The 22,996-nt window shown below is 38.4% G+C and overlaps 1 protein-coding gene across 1 annotated transcript in view; it reads left to right on the top strand.

Annotated features, from left to right (window-relative positions):
• Positions 1–22,996, top strand: part of CCDC30 (coiled-coil domain containing 30) — a 2,524,512-nt gene that overhangs the window by 1,191,243 nt on the left and 1,310,273 nt on the right. The window contains exon 11 of the mRNA XM_044060442.1: positions 11,788–11,897. Coding sequence (XP_043916377.1) covers positions 11,788–11,897 — 110 coding nt within the window. The remainder of the gene's footprint in view (positions 1–11,787; positions 11,898–22,996) is intronic.

Raw genomic sequence — 22,996 nt, 5'->3', positions numbered from 1 at the left:
TTTGGCCATGAGTTTTCTTCTTTTATGATATACTCTGTTTAGGTGTAGATTCTACCAGTGGGGTTTGTTTTGGATTTACATTTGGTATTTATGGCAGCCTGCATGCAGCCATTCTCATGTTTGCATAGTGACACTCTGAATAATTCTACATAGGTAGTTGTGGTCTCTGGGTTGGAGGGAGCCTTGAACATGACCAACAGTTACTTAATAGGTTGTAGTTTACCTTTGAATAGTTCCTGTTAATGGTTTAGCTGGATTTTCTGGGTTGATTTTTTTACTTCAAATGAGACAACTTTGTGATCTGACCTCACTAGTGAGGATGTGACATAGTCTGCCCATGAGCACGTGACACATGTGACAGTCTGTCTGTAATGTTACATTGTTTGCATGTGCCAGTTTTTTGATCTTCCACTCCAATTTGTTTATGTAGTCCATTAGTAGTATGAACAGTAAAGGGCTCAGAGCTGAACCCTGATGCACACCTACTCCAACTGGAAAACCCCTCTGCGAGTCGATGCACTGTTTGTTCTTGTGTTACTGGGTCATTGTGCGTAGCCTGTAGTAATTCTTCCAGTGTTTCTGGCACCTTGAACCATCACATGACTGCCCAAATTAGGTTTCTTGGAACCCTGTTGTATGTTTTCTCCCAAGTCGAGGAATGCCCAGTTGTACTTTCCTCATTTCTAGCTTCATCTCAGCTATCTGTCTCACTGCAAACATTGGGCTTCATTCTGATTTGAATCCAAACTGTTCATCTCCAATCTTACTTTCTACTACTGTGTGTATTCATTTATCAGTCACTCTCTCCACAACTTTCATGCAATGTGACAGCAGTTTGATACCTCTGTAATGCCAATAGTTGTGAATGTCCCCTTTGATTTTGCATACTGCAACTAGAATACTTATTCTTCAGTTGTCTTGGATACACCTTTCACTCCATACTGCTTTGAGTACCCTCTGGAGCAATTTCTCCCCTAACTCACCCAGCATATTGATCATGTCTGCTGTGACCTCATCTGAGCCTGCTGCCTTCCCCTAACATCATTTTCCTTGGTGTTGTTATGTCTTCCAGAGTGCACTTCTCTTCTTTCATCATAGGCTGTGTATGTGGGGCAATAGAGCTTCTGTGGGGTTTTCTTTGTTCAGAAGCTGCTAGAAATACTCCTGCCATCTGCCTTTGATGTCCTTTGGGCTGGCAAGCAGGTTGTTGCTGGCATCCATTATGAAAGATGCCTGATTATCTTCTTTGTCTTTGACTTGCAATCTATTAGTTTCTTTTTGCTAACTGCAAAGTTACCTGTCAGAAGCTGGTAAAGTGCTTGTGATACCTTGTTCTTTGCTATTGTCCTGATTTTCAGGTGGAAATCAGGGTCTCTCCTTTGTCTGTAGGAGCTTCCACAATTCCTAAGCAGCTTCCAACAGACACTTTAGCTGCCAGTCTTCTGGAGGAGGGGGGAATTGCCAGAGGTTCCCTATGTGGGTGCCCCCTAACATATGTGGTTACGCTACTGCAGCATGTCCCTCAGGCCTAGACTCTGCAGACTACACCACTCAGCACTGTCACTAGGTGTTGCTTAAGCGGCAAGTCAATCAGCCTTTCCTCCTCATGATAGACGAGCTGTGACCTTCTCACTATCATCCTTCTGGCTCATACCATCCAGCTTCTGTGCCTGCTACACATAACACAGATTGCCTTGGTCACAGTTAGAGCTTTATCCTTGTGCTCCATTTGAGTTTTTGCATTCCTTAGTTACCTTAGTAAACTAAAATCTCTGTTGTAAATTTATGTCCCAGAAATCATGATCTGTGAACACTGGTTGATCATTCACTGTTACTCTCCTTCCAGTTGCCACAATTCTTGATCCATTTTATATCAAGTCATAAACTGAACCATTAATGTTCTGTCTACTGTACCATTACTCAGAATCAGGTAATCACAACCTACATGCTTTTTGTACACCCTGGGGCTTTCTGCTAAAATTTATTCCAGACTGCCAACTTTGGTTTTCCAAATTCAAACATAATTGTTGCTGCATATGTACTATTTGAACATATATTGCCACTGCCGTATCTTAAACATCCCCAGAGTTTTGGTTTAACAGCCACATGGTGTCACACTACTCATTTAGTCAATCACAGTCATCAGTATGAAGATTTTCCACTTGGTTTACAAAACAGACCAATGACCTTAACAAATATCTTAAGTCTGAGTAGAGGCAAACATTTGACAACATTAATAGGGCAAATGTCAAGAGTGTAAGAAAATACTGCTATTATTGGTAGGTTTCGATGCAGAGAAAATATTCAGTAGAGTCCTCTGGGATTTTATGAGCAAGTTAATGGAATCATTTGCATTCCTTGATAAGAGTAATAGGGATAATTAAGAAGGTATATGAAAGGTCGGAGGCAAGAATTAAGGTGGGGAGGGCTACTCTCCAACAATCTGTATTTAAAATGAGGAGCCAAGCAGGCAGGGTTATCCTCTTTCCTGTTTATTTGCTTTATATTTAAACCCATTGGCAAAGAACATAAGGAAGTCACAAATTCAAGGATATAAATGGTGTGGTAATCAAGAAAAGTTAGCTTTATTTTCAGGTGCCATTTTTCACTTTATAAATTCTGAAAATGGCAGCTTTCCCTATGTATCAGGGACTTTTGCATATCATACTTTCAGGTGTTGTATTGTCAGAAACACACTCACCTCACTTTATCTATGACCCTAACTTGGATCTCTAAATCACCTTTAACAAATCTCAGTGTTACTTCATTGTTAGTTACAGTTCCCCATCATTGTCCCCCAAAGATTTTGGAAATTACTTTAACACCATTGAGGACTTCCAAGATGGCTGCACACTGAGTAACAGTTTAATTTCAGCTCTCCCAGTGTGAAAACAGAAACTCAGAAGAGAGAGAGATAGTAAACTCATATTTTTGGTTACATTTTGGTAACTGTCTACTACGTGCACTGCCTGGCTGCCAGCAAAAAAGAAATTCAGAGAAAGAAAATCAGTCACAAAAGGTGAGAAAAACACTGACTGGTAAGAATTCTGCAGTTGTTCAGCAGAAAAGCAGTGCAAGCTCCAGCTTGGATGCAAGACATGAATTCCAGTAGCCTAGAGGAAAAACATTAGTCAGATGTACTCGGAGCTGATTAAAATAAATGAAACACTGATTAAGTATTTCAATTCAAATAACAAAGGGCTGAAAAAAATGGAAGAAGGTTTAAACAGCTATTCACACGAGATGATAAAACTGCAAAAAGCAAAGGCTGAAATGAAGAAAAGGCTGGCTGAATATGAGACTGCACAAGAAGTGTTTCAAAAAATTATAAAATTAGAGGACAGAGCACATAGGGAAAACCTGAGATTTTCTGCTGTACCAGAGAAGCTGGAAGGAACAGACTGTATTAATTTTATGAAAGCACAATTAAGCAGCTGGACTAGTATTGCACAGCAGAAGTTGCTAATTGAAAGGGCACATAGTGTGTATGCTCTAGGTCGCTTTCTTGTGGCCATGTTTAAAGCATACACACTATGTATATTTAGAGCATACATAGTGTGTATGCTCTAAACATGGCCCCAAGAAAGTGACATAGACCTTTAATAGTAAAGAAGCAGTCCCACCAGCAGAAGGAGTTGATTCTGACAAAACTATGGCAGATGGACAAAGTACTAAAAGTGGGAGACAGTACAGTGTTTGTGGAAAATGATTGCTCACTGTATACTAGGCAAAAGTGGAATAACTTTATTCCACTAATCAGGGAATGCCATGAAGCAGGCATGAGACTCAAGCTGCTGTACCCAGTTATATTCAGAATATTCTTTCCTGGAGGGACAAAATGATTTTTGATACAGAACATGCTAATGAGGAAATACAAAATTCTGCTTCTTGTTCTGGTAATAAAGACCACAGCGAGACTGTGCCAGTGAAAACTTTTCTAATGTTTCAATGGAAAATGCTTGAGAGACCGAAAAAAAGCATAAGAGTTGACTAGAAGAACCAAGAGTATGTTGGAAGTGAAGCAGAGATTGGATTTGGGAGATGAAGATAAACAGGAATAAAACCAGCAACTTGGAAAGTAACAAATTTATGTGGGATTACAAAGCATAAATTTGTATTTGTGAAACATGACAGAACAATAAAACCTGGACATATTGGATGTTTTGATTTTGTTAAACTTGTAATGGACTCTAAAGCATGTGCCCTACATCATGTCATTAATGCCTGGAAGAACACTTAGGAGAGGGGAAGAGGAGGGAGAGAGTTAACTGTAAGTAAAACAAACTTTTGTTCTTAACAGTAGTATTTTTATAATGCATGATATAATCTGCATGCTGTAAAGTGAAGTTTTCTCAGTTATTTTCAAGTATAATGGGGATAGTAAAGTAAACGAGTGCTCCTGTTTTTTTCCTCCTTTTCTATTTCTCCTTGTTCATTTTTAAGAAGTGTAAGCACTGCAGTGTAAAAAAAGGAAGAAAGGTCTGGTCAAAAGAGCATGATACAAGAAAAAAAATGTTTTTTTCTCATTCTTGCATAGGAGAATGACTGGATTAAGGCTCTTGATTTGATCTAGTAACAATTTTTAAGAGAAAGCAAATGAAAAAGAACATTGAATATAATAAAGCTTTCCTCTAGCAAATAAATAAATGTAGAAGCAACTCTGTATCTGGTTCTTATTTCTCCATGGAGACAATCTGATAAAATGCAATAAAAACAGGATACTTCTTTCTTTCACTGGCTAGGAGATAATGTTTTCTGAAAGTATTCAAGTGTTTTCCCAATCTGGGAGAGCAGTAATGATCAGACAAAAAACAGACAGCACTTAGTAGAAGCATAGGCTATACCATGCATCTTAACATTGACAACCTTCCTTTTAGGTTAACCCAAGTTTGAGTGTGGCTGTCTATATGGGGCAATTGTTTCTATTAGGGGAGTGAAACTTCAGTATTTTAAGAAGTACATAGTTTTGTGTGTTAGTATTAAGGGGTGTTTTTAGATGGCTTTCAGTAAAACAAAAAGTTTTGTAAGATGTGACATAGGCTAAAATGGATATGACAAGAAACAACTGTATAAAAGTTCAACCTGACAAACAGTTTATGCATGTAACCCAAAAGCTGGAACTAGATACTTAACAAAAAAGCTGTTCCACATAAAAGGTGGGAGTAATACCTGTTTTACATAATGATGGTTTCTATATTATCTTTAAATGTTAATGGTCTCAGACATATGCAGAAAAGAGTAGTGAACTGTATTAAAAATGTAGAAAGCAAATAGTTATGCTGCAGGAGACACATTTGGAAAGAAATGAATATGTGAATTTGATAAAGAAAGGTTTTCAGGGCGGTTATTCCTGGGACAGAGGAAAAAAGGAGTACTCATAATTGCATGAGGAGCTCCAATAGTGATAGGAGAGGATAAAAAATATAATAATGGTAGATTTGTAGTACTAAGGGGCTACTGGCAAGGGAGGAGAATTACACTGGCAGGTACTTACATTCCACCTAAAACTGCTGTAAATGGAGCATAAGAAAATTCTCGGAGAAATAATCAGCTTTCAACAGGGAATATTACTTATAGGTGGGAACTAGAATTTGATTTGCAGCAGTGTAGACATGTTTGGAAGGCCCTGAAAAGAAAATATAAAAAATAGGGTAGATTTTTGAAGAAATTTGTGAAGATATTTGGCATTGAAAATGTGAATTCAGTAGTAGGAGTTCAGAGTGAATGTGCATGTTATTCCCCAAGATGCAAAAACTGGGCTAGGCTAGACAGTTACAGTATGTTTCACAGGAACATGCACATTTAATTGTAAGTTTTGATAAATACCCAATAACTGTTTCAGATCATGTACTGGTAATAACTAAAATAAATATGCAGGGTAATGAAATAAAATTGAGACACTGACCCTTTCCCACCTATCTGTTGAAGAGAAGAATTTAAGGAATAGGTAGTGGAAGTTATTCGTCAGTTATTAGAGAAGACAGAAATTTCTTCTGAAAATATAGCTAGGGAGTGGGATAAAATTAAAGTGGAGTTTAAAAATCAGGTGAAAATAAAAGAAAGAGAGATATGGTTAAGAAGCAACAAGAATTATTGAGAGGGACTGACAAATGTTAAAGTATTGCAGAATAGGGGGAATCTCACAGAACAAGAACAGGAGCAACTGCAGAATGCTAAACAGAAAATAAGGGAATACCTCGGTAATATGCATGAGTTTAGAAAGATGGCTGTGAAGCAACTATTTTTTGATGACAATTCCAGAGCACAAAAACTTTTATCACAACTCAAGTAACAGAAAGCCGAAATGGCTGTTGCCAAGCTTAGGGTGCCTATAACAAGAGATCCTGCAGAGGTATAGAAATATTTTGGAAATTTTATGAAAGTCTGTATAAAGCAGACAAGTATGGAAATCAGGAAAAGGTACAACTGGAATTAGAGATAGATGAGGCTGAACTACTAACAGGATAGGAGGAGATGAGCTAAAAATGATGATGTGCAACCAATCCACATGAAAGTCCTTAGGAATAGATGGTATTCCTATAGACATTTGGAAGCTAGGAGGGGAAAAAGCTGATAAAGTTCTGGAAGGTTTTATTTAACTGTATTTTAAGAGGAGGAGAAGCACAAACATCCTGGAAGAATGTGGTGGTGGGTATGATACCTAAAGATGGTAAAGACCCATAACATCCTTGTTCATATAGGCCCATTTCAGTCCTAAACCTTGATTATAACGGGCTTATGTCTATAATGGCTAAAATAATGGCAAAAGTGATGTGAAAATTGATAGATATGGATCAGTATGATTTTGTGGAAGGGAGGCAAACATTTGATAACATTCAGAACATTGATGATCCAGAGAGAAGCAGAATGTAAGAAAATACCATTGATGTTGTTGGTCAGCCTTGATGCAGAGAAGACATTTGATAGAGTAAGCTGAGATTTTATGAGCAAGGACAATGAAGTTATTTGCATTCTCTGATAAAATGATAAGGTTGATTAGGAGGATATATGGGTGATCAGATGTGAAAATTAAAGTGGGTGGGTTCCTCTCTGATATTTTTCTTCTGAGCAGAATAACCAGGCAAGGGTGTCCTCTTTCCCCTTTGTTACTTGTATGATATCTAGAACCATTGGTAAAGAAAATAAAAGACTCAAAAATTTAAGGCTGTAATTGGTATGTTAGTCAAAAATGCTGGATGTATTGGAAGTTGATATTATTTTATACCCGAAAAAAAAAACAGAAAAGGACATTTCAGTATTATGCAACATTTTGAGGCAGTTTCAAATCTTTTCAGGATACAAAATTAATTAAGCTAAAACAAAGGCAGTAATTGTAAATTATGCACCCATACACAATTTGATTCAGCAATATCCATATTTATGGGGACATGATAAAATGAAGTACTTAGATGTATGGATTAAAAAGGATTTTGGTGGGGCAGTTAAAGATATCTGGGAAGAGACTAAACAAAAGTTAATACAAAACTGAGAAACTGGAAGCTCTGTTATATGAATAGCAAGACAGAACAAGTTAAAATGTTTTTAGTCCCTGAAGTTTTATACACAGGTCAGGCATATTTTTATCAACCAGAGGAGAAGTTGTGGATAGCAATTAATAAAGAGTTGATGGATTTTATCTGTGAGGGGAAGATGGTAAGGGTCAAGGAGGATAAGCTGATTCTTCCAGTAGAACAAGGGAGTTTGAGATTACCTGATTTGAAGGGGTATTTCAGAGCTACACAGTTAGGGTTCCTTTACATACCACAAGCAGAAACCTGTATTTCAAAGTGCAAAGGGTTGATGATGAAATGGGTGGGGGGGCTCAAGAAACAATGAGAGACTGGGATTTTGGAAGCAGATCATTAAGGAGAATAACAATAACCATACAGAATATTGTATTCATAAAGTAGCAGAAAGTATTTTAAGAACTAATCCAACACAGGAATGAAGAAAGGAGATTCTGCTGATAGGGATGACTGCAATTAGGGATACAGACAGTAGGCAAGAAGGGGCTGGAATTTATTGGAGAAAACTGGCAAAGGAACCAAGGTATTGGGAACAAATAATTAGAGAGGGAAAGGTAATAGAGTGGAAAGAGGACAAGAATTTATTTGGACTGCAGGCTAGAGAGTGCTGGTATCCTAAGAGAAAGACCAGCACTGGTAGAGTTTTTAGAAGAATCTAAAGCAGAAGCTGCTGTTAAAAATGGAATAATTAGTAGAGTATACAAAATGCTGTATGATAACTATAAGAATTAATCAGAGGAGGTTAGAAAGGATTGGAAAGAGCGTTTACATAAGCAAGTCACAAAGAAACAATAGGAGGATATATATATATATATATATATATATGTCTCCCAAATATGCAACAAAGTTTAAATGATTAGGATCTTTGCTTAGAAGTGTTGACACAGGTATTTTTATACCCCATGTAGACTCCAAAGATTTTTTCCTTAGGTAGACTGCAAATGCTGGAGGTGTGTGGGAAAGAAAGAGGTAATGGGGAACATATTTTCCGGAAATGTAATGAGTTGGTAGACTTTAAAGGTTCTCTGTAGACTACTTTGTCGGAGATACTGGGTGAGCAAATTGGTGTAACTTAGGAAATTATTTTTTGAGCTATGATACGGAATCAAAATTGTCTAGACATCATAAGGCTTTGCTGAGTCTATAATTATGGTGGCTGATGAAAAAGCAATTACTAGAAAATGGCAAAGTCTAAACCAACTGTAATAGAAGTAGTGAATATAGTAAGAGGTAAAACAACTGGAATTTAGATCTTTAGAAAAGGGTAGGAACAAATCACATAGAAAAGAATGGGAACTTTGGGAACAATACATGCAGAGGAGGTAAATGATTTTAAAGAATGCAGGATTTGAATGAGGTATGTAATGTTTGACTGGCAGTGCCTAGATAGATTACAAGTGATATATAATGTTTGCAATAAAATTACGGCAATATGGTTTGTGATGTATAATGTTTGGGACTGAAATGATGTTAGAATGTTTTGTTTTCATTTATATAAATGTGTGATTGCCTGTGTCATATGTGATGATTTAACAAAGATGTTTTTTGTTTAAAAAAAAAAACACCACTGAAGGGTTAGACATCAAATCATGTACCTTCTTGATAGGGTACTTAAGTTACCCAAGCCATGACTAGCACACTTAACATCTCTAGAACTCTATATCATCAGTGTTTGTTAGACTTTAGTGCTATTGCACTGAGCAAATTGTAAAACTGCCCACTTAATCCTCTGACTTCCTTGACCTGGTCCTTACCATCCTAGCCCTCATCTGTACTGCATCCTACATCTTCTCATTCCTGTTTAAATCTCCCCACAAGTCAGTCATTATTTCTGTTTGACCTAGTTATACAAACCCATCACCAAATGAGATCTTCTTTAGGGAGTTCTCCAGGGCAAACCAACTGCAGCTTGTAGAAGACATGCAAAATTCCCAAAAGTCCCCCACAAATAGAAGCAGTTGAGAGAGCCCTTAAACAGCTGTATTGAAACGTCCATACCTGCCTGTCCTTAATGTAGTGGCAAATTCAAAAATAAACCTCTCTGGAGCTCCCATATTAATAAACTGCATACTAGAAAGAAAATAATGAAAAATTTGTAAGAAATCCCTTTCCTCCCACTACATCAAGACCACACTGAAACATGCTAGTAAGGAACTTTAAGAGCACTATAAGGAAATATAAATCAGACTATTAATTATGGATGGTTGCTACAGTTACCAAAGGAAATTACAAATCTTTTTTTTCACTTCTGTCTCTAAATTAAGGAATAATGTCCAGCAATGTTCTAAGCTTGTCCACAGTATCATACATTTTGATCCCAAAGATATAGCTAATATGTCAGTAGACAAATTTAGTGTTAACTTTATCTGATGATCTCACTTTCTTTCTCCCACTCTCCCCGAAAATTATTTATTTTGTAATCGCATTGGAACAAATATTAAAATCCTTGTCAAAGGGAAACATAATTCTTTGGGACCAGAAAACATATCAGGCTGCATTCTCTTCAGTGCCAAGTATGCATTGTTTGAGTGTGTACTTCAGGTGGTCAACTCCAGCTTATCCACAGGGATGTGTCTGATGCCTGGATAACAACCACTGTGACTTCCATGCATAAGGATGGCCTCTCTGAAGACTCAGGTAAACAAAGGCAAATCATTCTCACCAGCATTATATACAAAGCCATGGAGCGTATAGCAAGAGAATTCATGCAGACACAAGAAACTTTAACTGATCTGGATCCTACTCAGTTTGGTTAGTGAATGTAGGAGGGTCTTTCTCCTGAACCTGGTAAACTTAGAAAAAATTACAGAGACTATGGACTGTGGTCACCCTGTGTACATTGCTTTTCTTGATTGGCCAAAGCCTTTGGCAGTATCCCCCATGATTGTATTATTGAAAAGTTAGACAAATGTTAAGTAACCCCCTACATTGTCCACTGTATCGCAAATTGGCTATCCAACAGATTACAAGTTATGAAAGCTGCTGATACCCCCTATTGTAATTACTGGGGTACCACAAGGATCAGTGCCTTGTCCTGTTTGACATTTATTTTGCAGACTTGCAAGCCAATATCCTGTGGGCACTGTTATCCGCTATCCACTAACAATAAACTGCTCCATCAAAGGATGGAATATGCACATAACTAGTGTACTGAAAGTGATCTCAAGTTAAATGCAAGGAAATAGTTTCAAGACCCAAAGAAATCATCTTACCATTATCAGACCTATCAGTGAATGCAGTGTCCCCTTTAGTTTGTATAGCTGCAAGGATAGTGCTCAGTTGGAAAAGTCTTAATGATTTTTAACCAAGAAAATTTAAAGACCTTAAATTCTTTAATTATCCCAATAGGTTAGCACAAATCTCCTCCTCATAGTAGCCTACCAGCTGTTCTGATGTGACACGTGTCTTGCTTTTTGAGCCATGAAGGAACCATTTCTGTTTCTTCTCAAAACCTGTGGCTCTACAAACACTCACACTTGAGACTAAAATCTACACAAGAGTTGGTGGAGGATGTTCCTAATTCAGCAAATTCTCAGCCTATAGAATAAGTTATCACTGCAGTACTACGGTTTGTACCTTTAACATTAGTCTTGGCAATTTGATGGGTTGACAAATGTTGCCACCAGGATTATTGTGTGCAGCCCTGGTTGATTTGAGAGGTCAGCACTATTAGGAACACATACTGGGTGGCAAGACCTTTTAAGTGTATCTTAATTTAGCATGCCATAGCTATACAGGACTTGGAATTATATGAATTGGAGAATTATTACCAGTGAAATCATTATTTCAAGTTGTCTTAAATAATTTAACATATGGGAGAGTTGTATGAATCTGGATAAGTTAGTATGTTGTTTTTGTCACTGTGTTGTTACTGTGCTTCATTAGATCCTGATGTGCTGCACTGGTCCATGTGCTCATCCCACGTGTGATATAGCAGACTGAAAATTTACTTTTCTCTCAGCCATGCCCTGCAAGCAAGCACATGCCTCATTAACAGGTTTATTTTATTAATACTGTAAACAAGAGAGGAAAAATGTACTTATGTCTCCCTGGGTTTTTCAGTGCTGCACATATTATCATTCTTTGCCAGTAAGCTCTCTTAACTTGTGTCTAATGAACGTCATGTCTTTTGTTGTTATCACTGGGTGAGAGGTTCTAAAATGCAACTGTGTGTTTCTTGCCTTAATGTTCCAGTGAATCATCATTTTTGTAAATACTTCAGCCTTTTGTCTGTCATGTGTAACTGGTTTCTTTTCCACAGATACATGGTGGTGAGATGGTGAAGTGGAAAACATTATCCCTTACTAGTGCAACGCAGTCAGGAAGCCGAAGCCTACAGCAGGAGAATAATGACGAAAAACTCCATAAGAGGTACTTCATTGTAAATAAACGTTGGAAAAGAAGTCTGTTTGAAAACAACACTTTGATAACTTTCAGCAGTGACAATTTGAAATGGTGGGACCCATTAAAGAGAGTCCCAAAATATGTCCAAAAAACAGACTTCGATATACCAAGTTTGAGATGGCAGTTTGCTGGAATATTCCCTTTTCTCTGAGGTGTAGTGGTCTTGGAGTTGGTATATATAAGTTCTGGTGGTTTTGGGGCATTTACCCCCCTTGCAAAAAAGAAATTTAAAGGAGAAGGGCAATTTTCACGACACTCTCTTCTCCTTGATTTTTCTTTTCTTTTTCAATCTGTCAGCATTACGAATGCCAACATTTCATTACAGAGCCCTTTCGTCTGACATTAAAAAAGGCCCTGGATATTCACTAAATGTATTTCAGGTTCTAAAATTACTGCTGAACTATTTTAGTACTAGTACAGAAAAAGCTGAAAAGCAAGAAAGTGTACTTCAGTTCAGTAATTACTGGGTTAACATGTGTACAGTACCCGACATGTAGAAAACATGCAAAGCTGACTACAAGTGAGAAGATAGTGTCTGGTTTCTATCTTATCCAGAATAAATTCTTTATCTGCTTTCTGACACACACTATTTAACTCAAACAGACCAAACATTGGTGATATTCTGCAGTGAAGAGCATGAACAGACTCCAGTGTGTATGTTATGTTTCATTCATTATAAGGTAAACTGCCTAAAAAGGAAAATGGCAGAAAATTACATGGTTAATACAGAACTGTACATTAATTCTTTGCAGATGCACAGCTAGGTCTTGACTACATTTTTTTCAGACATGCAGAAAACATAGAAAATATATTTTTCAAAAGTATTATACTGAAAAATTAGTCTTGCAACTGTCAGCACCTTGCCATTACCCATCCTCAGGCTGTATCCCTTTCTCAAGGACTAGTTGCCCTAACACTTGTCACCCTGTTACTCCTGCTTTTGGGTTTTCAGTTTTTCATTTATAACTAGCCATGACAAGCCACTTATTCATAAATTTCTGATGAACTTTACCCTCCATGCACTTATCTTCCATCTTTGACATTACCTTCAAAATAGCATGCACTGCTTGGAGAGTTGGAGAAATTGCTTATTTCCATTTTCAGGCATTAGCCTTTTTCCTTTCTAATGTAATTGGAGTTATAAGAGATTTGCTGTAAATAGGGTAAACCTGTCTCTTTTTGATGACCCAATAGAAAAAGCCTTTTTCCAACAATTCTCCTAACAATTTCTTTCACAAAGTCTTGTATGACCTTTCCTACACATACAACATATTTGTTTTCAGTAAAAGTACATGTGTAGGCATTTCTTAGCAAAAATAAATCTGAATCTCCTAATTTTGAAAGTATATATTCAGAGTTGCATAGTTAAGTTTTTGTTTCCTGTGATAATCTCCTCTTCTAACCTTTTCTCCCATTTTTGCTTAAATCTTAGATTTCTTCTTTTGTTTCTCTTGGTAGGCTAAATATGCCCTGGTAATCAAGCTTTAATGCATATTTTAAATGGGCCATAAACAAGACATATGCTAAAGAAAGCAAAGCATGATCTTGCATAAGCTATAAAAGTCTGTATTTAAATTATGGTTTTCTACATTTGTAGTTAACTGTTTTATTATGAAACTTGTTTGAGTAAGTTATAACAACACTGAAATGTTTATAACAGTTATATATAACTGCACATTTTTAATATGCACATCAGGGCTTGGCCTTGGGATGTCTGCTTTTTGCCATTGTCTTTATATGTAAAGGCCCTCAGTGACCACCAAGCCTCCTCACTGTCTCCCATAGTCCTTTGGGAGGTGAGATGGCCCATTTATTCCAACTTGGGTGAGGCTCAGATGATGGGGATGGTGGGTGTCACCTGCTTAAAGAATGGGGTTTGCATTTAAGTTACTGATACTCCTCCTGTACATGCTGAGTAGCATGCTTAAGGTTTATTATGCATTGAGCAGTAGTGAAGGGCAGGTTACTTGCTTTTCTGACTGATCTAATCCTTCTCAGAAGGCCTTGCCTCCTTTAAGGCAGTTTCTTCTGTGAGGTGTCCAATCAACACATGGGATTCTTACATGGAAATCTTGCCCTAACCGTGCTCATGCATGACACCTCCCACCTCCATCCCCATCCCCTGCTAGCCTGAGCCGTTAATTGAACCTTAGGTCTTGGGCTGAACATTATCCGTCTACAACATGGAACCTTAGGTCTTAGGCTGAACATTATCCTTCTGCAACATGGAGCTAACTTACTTTGTGAGTTAATACATTTATGTTCTGCCTGGTACTGTTACTGTTGCTACTATTTGTTGACAGATGTCTTACTTTCACTTTATAATAACTAGGTCATGACTGAAAAGGGCCCTAGTGATGCAGTGCACTTATTAAAGAATAAAACAATAAGTAGATAATATATACAGTATAATGCAGTCTGATGTTATCTTTTCCATTTGTTCCTCAGCTGATGGGTCTCTGATCCGACCTTAGATCTGGCTCCAACTACTTCAGTAGACTTTGGCTTAGTTACTTGTGCTACTCCCCTTACTTATAATCCTGTCCTAAGCCTCAGTTACCTCAGATCTCGTTTGCTGTTTCAACATTTGGAGGTGGTCATCTGTAGCTTGAGTCGGTTTGCAATGAGATACATCATTGTTTTTCTATTTTACCCTTAGAAGGTATTTATTTGTCTAGTTCCTTGCTTCCTCTCCTTTTTGTCAAAAGAAAAAAATATTTTTTAGTTAAGAGTTTTTGTGCTGAATTTATGTCTAGTTGAGCCTAGTGCCCCTGCTATCATTTCTACTTTCATTTCTCTTACGTCAGTGTTAAGAGTTACTGCTCCACTACTAATGTTGATATTTCTGTCTTACCTTTGCTGGTATTTCTTTCTTATCATTGCTGGTAGTCCTTCTTTTCTTGTCTTCCTTTCTAATTTCTGATTGATGTTACTGTCAGCTGGTTTGAGGTGTCTGACAAACTAACTGGTTTTAAAAAATGCTCATCCTGTGTGCACAAAATTCCCAGCTCCGACCTCCACTTCGAGTGCATCTGTTGCTTGGAGCAGGGCACCTTACCAGTGATTGTGTCATTTGGACAGGGTTTAATGATCGGGTGCCGGTCAAGAGCAGAAACAAATTTGAGTCGAAAGGCCTGCTTCCATCTTCTTCTTCTGGAGCCCCCCCAAGAAAGCATCAGAGAAATCCAAGAGGGATTCATTTGGTGAGGTTAGGGATTTGAAGAAGTGTTCATCTGATCACTCTCCTAATTCTGCTTTGAGCTCAGCTCCACCTGAGAAAATTTCAAAATACTGTGATCCAACCACTTTATCGGATCTGACTTAATCCAAACCAAGATCTTTGGATCCAACTCAATCCAAATCAGTGTCAACACTGCATAGGTCTACTAGATTCTCTCCAGAACCTATTTCCTCAAGACTGCAGTCACCATTCTTACAAGAGACACCTCGATGAGCTTCCAGACTGCCTTCAACTTCTTCATCCCTCAGGTCATTGAGGAGCTTGACAGAAGCAGATGTGGGCAGGATTATGAGAAAATTTTTCAGAAACCAGATTCAGTTGGGAGTTATTCCATCTCTGTCTCCCATCAGATCCATTCCCAACTTTTGGCTCCTACACTGATCCATCCCCTGGCTTTGGAGTCTTTGGGCCTGAGAATTCCAGGTTTGTCTGTGTTAGAGCTCAAGGCCTAGCCTTCGTTGACTCTGACGCTTTTTCTGATACAGACAGCTCTATGTCAGAGCTGGAAGGATCTCTGAGCCCTAGCATTAGCAGTGGATCCAGAGGTTTGGGTTTGAATCCAGTGTTTTCAGAACCATCCCTCCCCTCTGAGACTCAGCACTAGGCAGCTTGGCTGCAACCTCTGTGTTAAGGCAGAATATTGGGGATGCTGGAAGCCATCCAGAGCTGGTGGCTTCAGCTCCTTCCAGGTCAGTCCTCTATTCCCCCATGACTTCTGCCTTTAAGGTAGTGGGTGGATCATTTTCCACCTCTTTGGACAGCCGCCCCCCCACACACACACAGATCCACCTCCTCCACAGTTGTCTACTTTGAATCCTGAGTCTTTTCATCCTGCCCATTAAGGACACCTGACTCAACCAAGCTAGACACACTCCTCATCCAAGATTCTGGTCACACCTTTGAGTCCTTTCTTGGAGCATCCCACCAGAGAGCCCCCTTGGAAGCATAGGTGTAAAAGGAAGCCCTTAAGATACTACACCAAGTAAGCCACAGCTGGTAAAAACTCACATAATGATTTTATTTTGTATAACTTTTCTAGCTAAGTAATCAGTTCCCAGCATGGCCTTAGCTTTATCCCAGCTAGAAGAGCTAATGTGGCTGATGTTTTAATGGACTTAAAATTATATACTCACATGTTAAATTTAAATGTGTGGTTTACCAATGGTAATGTTTGTGTCAGCAGTAATTCCTTGCAAAGAGCAAGCTGACCCCCCCCCCCACACACACACACTTAATCACACAATTCTAACTTTTGAGAAAATGTGTGAAATGGATATCCGGTTTTCTGTTTCTAAACCATCTATCCCAAAGTTTTTCAACATGTCACCCAAAGAAGTAGATCTGTTTATACTTTGGGTAAACGGTAAAACCAAAAACGCTACCTTGACAGGGTTTTACCAAGGTGAAGACCTGACCTCTCACTATCTTTCACAAAGTCTTGTATGACCTTTCCTACACATACAACATATTTGTTTTCAGTAAAAGTACATGTGTAGGCATTTCTTGTAAAAATAAATCTGAATCTCCTAATTTTGAAAGTATATATTCAGAGTTGCATAGTTAAGTTTTTGTTTCCTGTGATAATCTCCTCTTCTAACCTTTTCTCCCATTTTTGCTTAAATCTTAGATTTCTTCTTTTGTTTCTCTTGGTAGGCTAAATATGCCCTGGTAATCAAGCTTTAATGCATATTTTAAATGGGCCATAAACAAGACATATGCTAAAGAAAGCAAAGCATGATCTTGCATAAGCTATAAAAGTCTGTATTTAAATTATGGTTTTCTACATTTGTAGTTAACTGTTTTATTATGAAACTTGTTTGAGGTTATAACAACACCGAAATGTTTATAACAGTTATATATAACTGCACATTTTAATATGCACATCAGGGCTTGGCCTTGGGATGTCTGCTTTTTGCCATTGTCTTTATATGTAAAGGCCCTCAGTGACCACCAAGCCTCCTCACTGTCTCCCATAGTCCTGTTGGGAGGTGAGATGGCCCATTTATTCCAACTTGGGTGAGGCTCAGATGATGGGGATGGTGGGTGTCACCTGCTTAAAGAATGGGGTTTGCATTTAAGTTACTGATACTCCTCCTGTACATGCTGAGTAGCATGCTTAAGGTTTATTATGCATTGAGCAGTAGTGAAGGGCAGGTTACTTGCTTTTCTGACTGATCTAATCCTTCTCAGAAGGCCTTGCCTCCTTTAAGGCAGTTTCTTCTGTGAGGTGTCCAATCAACACATGGGATTCTTACATGGAAATCTTGCCCTAACCGTGCTCATGCATGACACCTCCCACCTCCATCCCCATCCCCTGCTAGCCTGAGCCAAGCTAATTGAACCTTAGGTCTTGGGCTGAACATTATCCGTCTACAACATGGAACCTTAGGTCTTAGGCTGAACATTATCCTTCTGCAACATGGAGCTAACTTACTTTGTGAGTTAATACATTTATGTTCTGCCTGGTACTGTTACTGTTGCTACTATTTGTTGACAGATGTCTTACTTTCACTTTATAATAACTAGGTCATGACTGAAAAGGGCCCTAGTGATGCAGTGCACTTATTAAAGAATAAAACAATAAGTAGATAATATATACAGTATAATGCAGTCTGATGTTATCTTTTCCATTTGTTCCTCAGCTGATGGGTCTCTGATCCGACCTTAGATCTGGCTCCAACTACTTCAGTAGACTTTGGCTTAGTTACTTGTGCTACTCCCCTTACTTATAATCCTGTCCTAAGCCTCAGTTACCTCAGATCTCGTTTGCTGTTTCAACATTTGGAGGTGGTCATCTGTAGCTTGAGTCGGTTTGCAATGAGATACATCATTGTTTTTCTATTTTACCCTTAGAAGGTATTTATTTGTCTAGTTCCTTGCTTCCTCTCCTTTTTGTCAAAAGAAAAAAATATTTTTTAGTTAAGAGTTTTTGTGCTGAATTTAGGTCTAGTTGAGCCTAGTGCCCCTGCTATCATTTCTACTTTCATTTCTCTTACGTCAGTGTTAAGAGTTACTGCTCCACTACTAATGTTGATATTTCTGTCTTACCTTTGCTGGTATTTCTTTCTTATCATTGCTGGTAGTCCTTCTTTTCTTGTCTTCCTTTCTAATTTCTGATTGATGTTACTGTCAGCTGGTTTGAGGTGTCTGACAAACTAACTGGTTTTAAAAAATGCTCATCCTGTGTGCACAAAATTCCCAGCTCCGACTTCCACTTCGAGTGCATCTGTTGCTTGGAGCAGGGCACCTTACCAGTGATTGTGTCATTTGGACAGGGTTTAATGATCGGGTGCCGGTCAAGAGCAGAAACAAATTTGAGTCGAAAGGCCTGCTTCCATCTTCTTCTTCTGGAGCCCCCCCAAGAAAGCATCAGAGAAATCCAAGAGGGATTCATTTGGTGAGGTTAGGGATTTGAAGAAGTGTTCATCTGATCACTCTCCTAATTCTGCTTTGAGCTCAGCTCCACCTGAGAAAATTTCAAAATACTGTGATCCAACCACTTTATCGGATCTGACTTAATCCAAACCAAGATCTTTGGATCCAACTCAATCCAAATCAGTGTCAACACTGCATAGGTCTACTAGATTCTCTCCAGAACCTATTTCCTCAAGACTGCAGTCACCATTCTTACAAGAGACACCTCGATGAGCTTCCAGACTGCCTTCAACTTCTTCATCCCTCAGGTCATTGAGGAGCTTGACAGAAGCAGATGTGGGCAGGATTATGAGAAAATTTTTCAGAAACCAGATTCAGTTGGGAGTTATTCCATCTCTGTCTCCCATCAGATCCATTCCCAACTTTTGGCTCCTACACTGATCCATCCCCTGGCTTTGGAGTCTTTGGGCCTGAGAATTCCAGGTTTGTCTGTGTTAGAGCTCAAGGCCTAGCCTTCGTTGTGAGTATATAATTTTAAGTCCATTAAAACATCAGCCACATTAGCTCTTCTAGCTGGGATAAAGCTAAGGCCATGCTGGGAACTGATTACTTAGCTAGAAAAGTTATACAAAATAAAATCATTATGTGAGTTTTTACCAGCTGTGGCTTACTTGGTGTAGTATCTTAAGGGCTTCCTTTTACACCTATGCTTCCAAGGGGGCTCTCTGGTGGGATGCTCCAAGAAAGGACTCAAAGGTGTGACCAGAATCTTGGATGAGGAGTGTGTCTAGCTTGGTTGAGTCAGGTGTCCTTAATGGGCAGGATGAAAAGACTCAGGATTCAAAGTAGACAACTGTGGAGGAGGTGGATCTGTGTGTGTGGGGGGGGGGGCGGCTGTCCAAAGAGGTGGAAAATGATCCACCCACTACCTTAAAGGCAGAAGTCATGGGGGAATAGAGGACTGACCTGGAAGGAGCTGAAGCCACCAGCTCTGGATGGCTTCCAGCATCCCCAATATTCTGCCTTAACACAGAGGTTGCAGCCAAGCTGCCTAGTGCTGAGTCTCAGAGGGGAGGGATGGTTCTGAAAACACTGGATTCAAACCCAAACCTACCACCCACACTCGGATAACATAGCAGCTTCTTCAAATCCGATCTGTTCTTATATACAAAGCGTGGGGAGGTACCTACAACATCTCTCACATCCGGATCTATCGTTACAACACCCCAGTGTGATCTGATCACATCTTTTAACCTGCCCACATCCTTCGTGTAGTATAGTGGTACACTAAAACCACACTCTCTTCTTTTAGTGGCCACCTGACCACACTGTCCATCATCCATATTAATCACTGCACTGCCAGAAAAATAGGGTGCAGCACCACAATCTCTTAAAATAGAGAGTCCTTTCAGTCCCCTCTCTATATCAGTTGCTTGATACTCTCTAACCTTAAACCTGTCACACAAATCTAAAACACCAGCCTCAAAGCCCTCCTGACTAGGGTTTTACCGAGAGGTCCTGAAGACCTGACCTCTCACTATATTACCAAACATGTATCCAGGATGCATGCCATGCCTATGAAGAAAGGCATTACACTGATAAGTCTTTCTATATACTCCTGTATTCAAGAGGCCACATTCCAACCTCTGGACATAAACATCAAAGAAGGAAATCCAGGTCTCAGAAACCTCATAACTAAACTTCAAAAAGTGTGTCAAACCATTAACCCTCTAAAGGAACAAGAACAAATCATCCTTGGTACCTCTCCAGATGAAAAACACATCGTCCACAAAACACCTATAAAACCTCATCTGCCTAGAGAACCCTTCTATACTGAACAAAAACTTAGTCTCTCAAGCGGCCATAAAAAGGTTGGCATAGCTATTGGCACATGAAGTGCCCATAGCCACGCCATCCTTCTTCTGCAGGTAACACTGTGAGCCAAAACAAAAAACATGAGAAGGTGCCTTTGAGACCCTTCTTGAAGTCCAGGAGATTGAAATGAGCACACTTGGTTCTGCTCGATTGTATTTTAACTGATGATGTGTTTATTTATTGTGTATACAACACATTTTTAGATTTTTATCCCACTTGTCATGTTTTGATATCTTGTTATTGAAACATTAGGTTTTATGTGATGTACCTTTAAGAATTTTGTAATGTTTTTGGCGCCTTTTTCTGTTTATCAAGAGGATCTATGATGTAATTATATGGTGTGAAGAAGCCTATTCAGGTGAAAGCGCTTACCACGTTCTCTTTGTTGCAATAAACCAGCATTTTTTATTATCTGCCTTGTGGACGCTTGTTTCATTGGATTATTTTTTGGTTTACATCTTCCTGCCCTGCATCGCTATTGTACCTTTTATGTTGTATATTACATTTGGATTGTGTTTGGTACAGGGAGCATTTACCTTTTGGGGAGTGATATTTATTGGATTCTTCTTTATATTAAATAGTATTTATCAGAAGTGCTGGTCATATTATACCTGTTATTTGGATGATATATTTATTTTATGGGTAGATACTGAAGAGAAGTTGAATGAATGTATTACTTATATCAACAGTACTACGGAATTTCTAAATTTTTCCCACACCAGCAATCCTGATAGAATAACTTTTTTGGATGTTGAATTGACTAGAAATACTGACCAGGAAGGGTTTATATTCAGTATTTAGAGGAAGCTTACTTTTTTCTAATACCTATCTTCATTTTTGAAGTTGGCATCCTAAGGATCAAAAAAAAGGCTGTGGTTAAAAGCCAGTTGGTTAGATTGGCGAGGATGATATCAGAGACCACCACCTTTTTAAAAGAATGTGATTTGCTTATAGATACGTTTATTAAGAGGGGCTATCCTATGAAATTTTTGGATGAAATTTAGGAAGAAGTTTATATATAAAAAAATTCATGGTGCTTACACACCATTTCTTAGCAAGTCTGTGCTTGAAGGGAGTGAGGTTTTTATGGGCACTTATAATGTACCAGAAAATACATGTTTATGTAACACAAAGTGTAGTAAGTTTATTACAACTTTTTGTTTAGATAGCTATGACATTTTTGACTATCTTAAGAAAAACTGGCAATTTTTGCCTCTGATAGTAGAGTCCTCAGTGCAGTTGGGGACAGGGCCATATGTGGATTATAATAAGGATAAATCATTTAAAGATATGTTGGAACAAAGTAAAATACCAATGTGTAGAAAAATAGATATGATAAAATGTGGGCACTGTTTTCAGTGCCTCTATATAATGACCACAGACAAAGTTTCTATCAACTGGACAAAGTATAATTGTAATGGGCATTTTAGTTGTGAATCATCTCAGGTTACTTACATAGCTTGTTGTACATATGCCCTGCATTTTATGTAGGCAAAACCTTGGGTTAAAACAAAGGGTGTACAAACACATATTGGCAATAAGTAAATGCAATAGTAATAATGCCTTATTTAGACATGTCATGGTGCATCCAAAACATACCTTTAAATTTAGAGTTATTAAACAGATGAAGAAGGACTTGTGGGGGTATATAACTAATGAGCATTTAAGTAAATGCGAGTTGAAATGGCAATTGAAACTAAATGCCTTGAATTTTCCAAGGCTCAATGAAGCTTGTTCAATTAATCCTTTATTAAGATCGAAACACTTAGATGTGTAAAATCTTACATTCTTTTATAGGGAATTTTCATTGATTGTTTTACTAATTGGTAACTTTTGATAATTACTAAGAACTGACTTGTTTTATTGGTTGCTTAAAATACATGGTGTTTTAAATTAGAATTTATAAGGGTTTGAGTAGCATTTGGTTTTATTTCTGATGAAGTTTGTATAGTATATGAAATGAAAGCATTTAATTCATTGTGACATTAAAGGATTTGAATTTGTTTCCAGTTTGCTTCATTTGAATTGAATTTTGCACCTTTGCACTTTATGGTTGTTGCCTTTTTAGCTGCTATTACTCAGGAATTTGAAGTTATTGGTCTGTCGAATATTCCTGGTTTCCACTTTTGTTTTTAGAGGAACTTGGATTCCCTGCAGGAATCTTTGATAGAAAAACTGACTTTGATGAAGGGGAGGAGTCCCCCAGATCACCCCTTGAGGATGTTTTTTTTGGTAAAATCCTCAAACTTTTGAGACAGAAATGTGGTCTTTCCCATCCACCAGGAGAATTCAGTGTTTTACAAAACTTTCAGAGTTATCTCAGCTTTGTCCTGGGTAGTCCTCCCCCCATCCAGCGGATGAATGGTGAACCTCATTTCCTGTCAGTCTTGGAAAGCTCCAGATGTCACAGAGCCAACCCCCAAGAGACCAGATAAGTATCTTGTGCCAAAGGATCATGGCCATTGGTGCAAGGTTCCCCTAGTAGACGTTATGGTGGTAGCAGCGGCTACCAAGGAAGAATTTGCTGAACAGACTTCTTCTGTTCATCCCCCAAATTGACAGTACAGGGAGTAGA

The sequence above is a fragment of the Protopterus annectens genome, chromosome 2.part0 (assembly GCF_019279795.1).
Source record: "Protopterus annectens isolate FY-2018-M chromosome 2.part0, PAN1.0, whole genome shotgun sequence".
NCBI lineage: Eukaryota > Metazoa > Chordata > Ceratodontiformes > Protopteridae > Protopterus > Protopterus annectens.
Note: the sequence above shows the minus strand (reverse complement) of the source record. Positions and strands in the feature narration are given on the sequence as shown.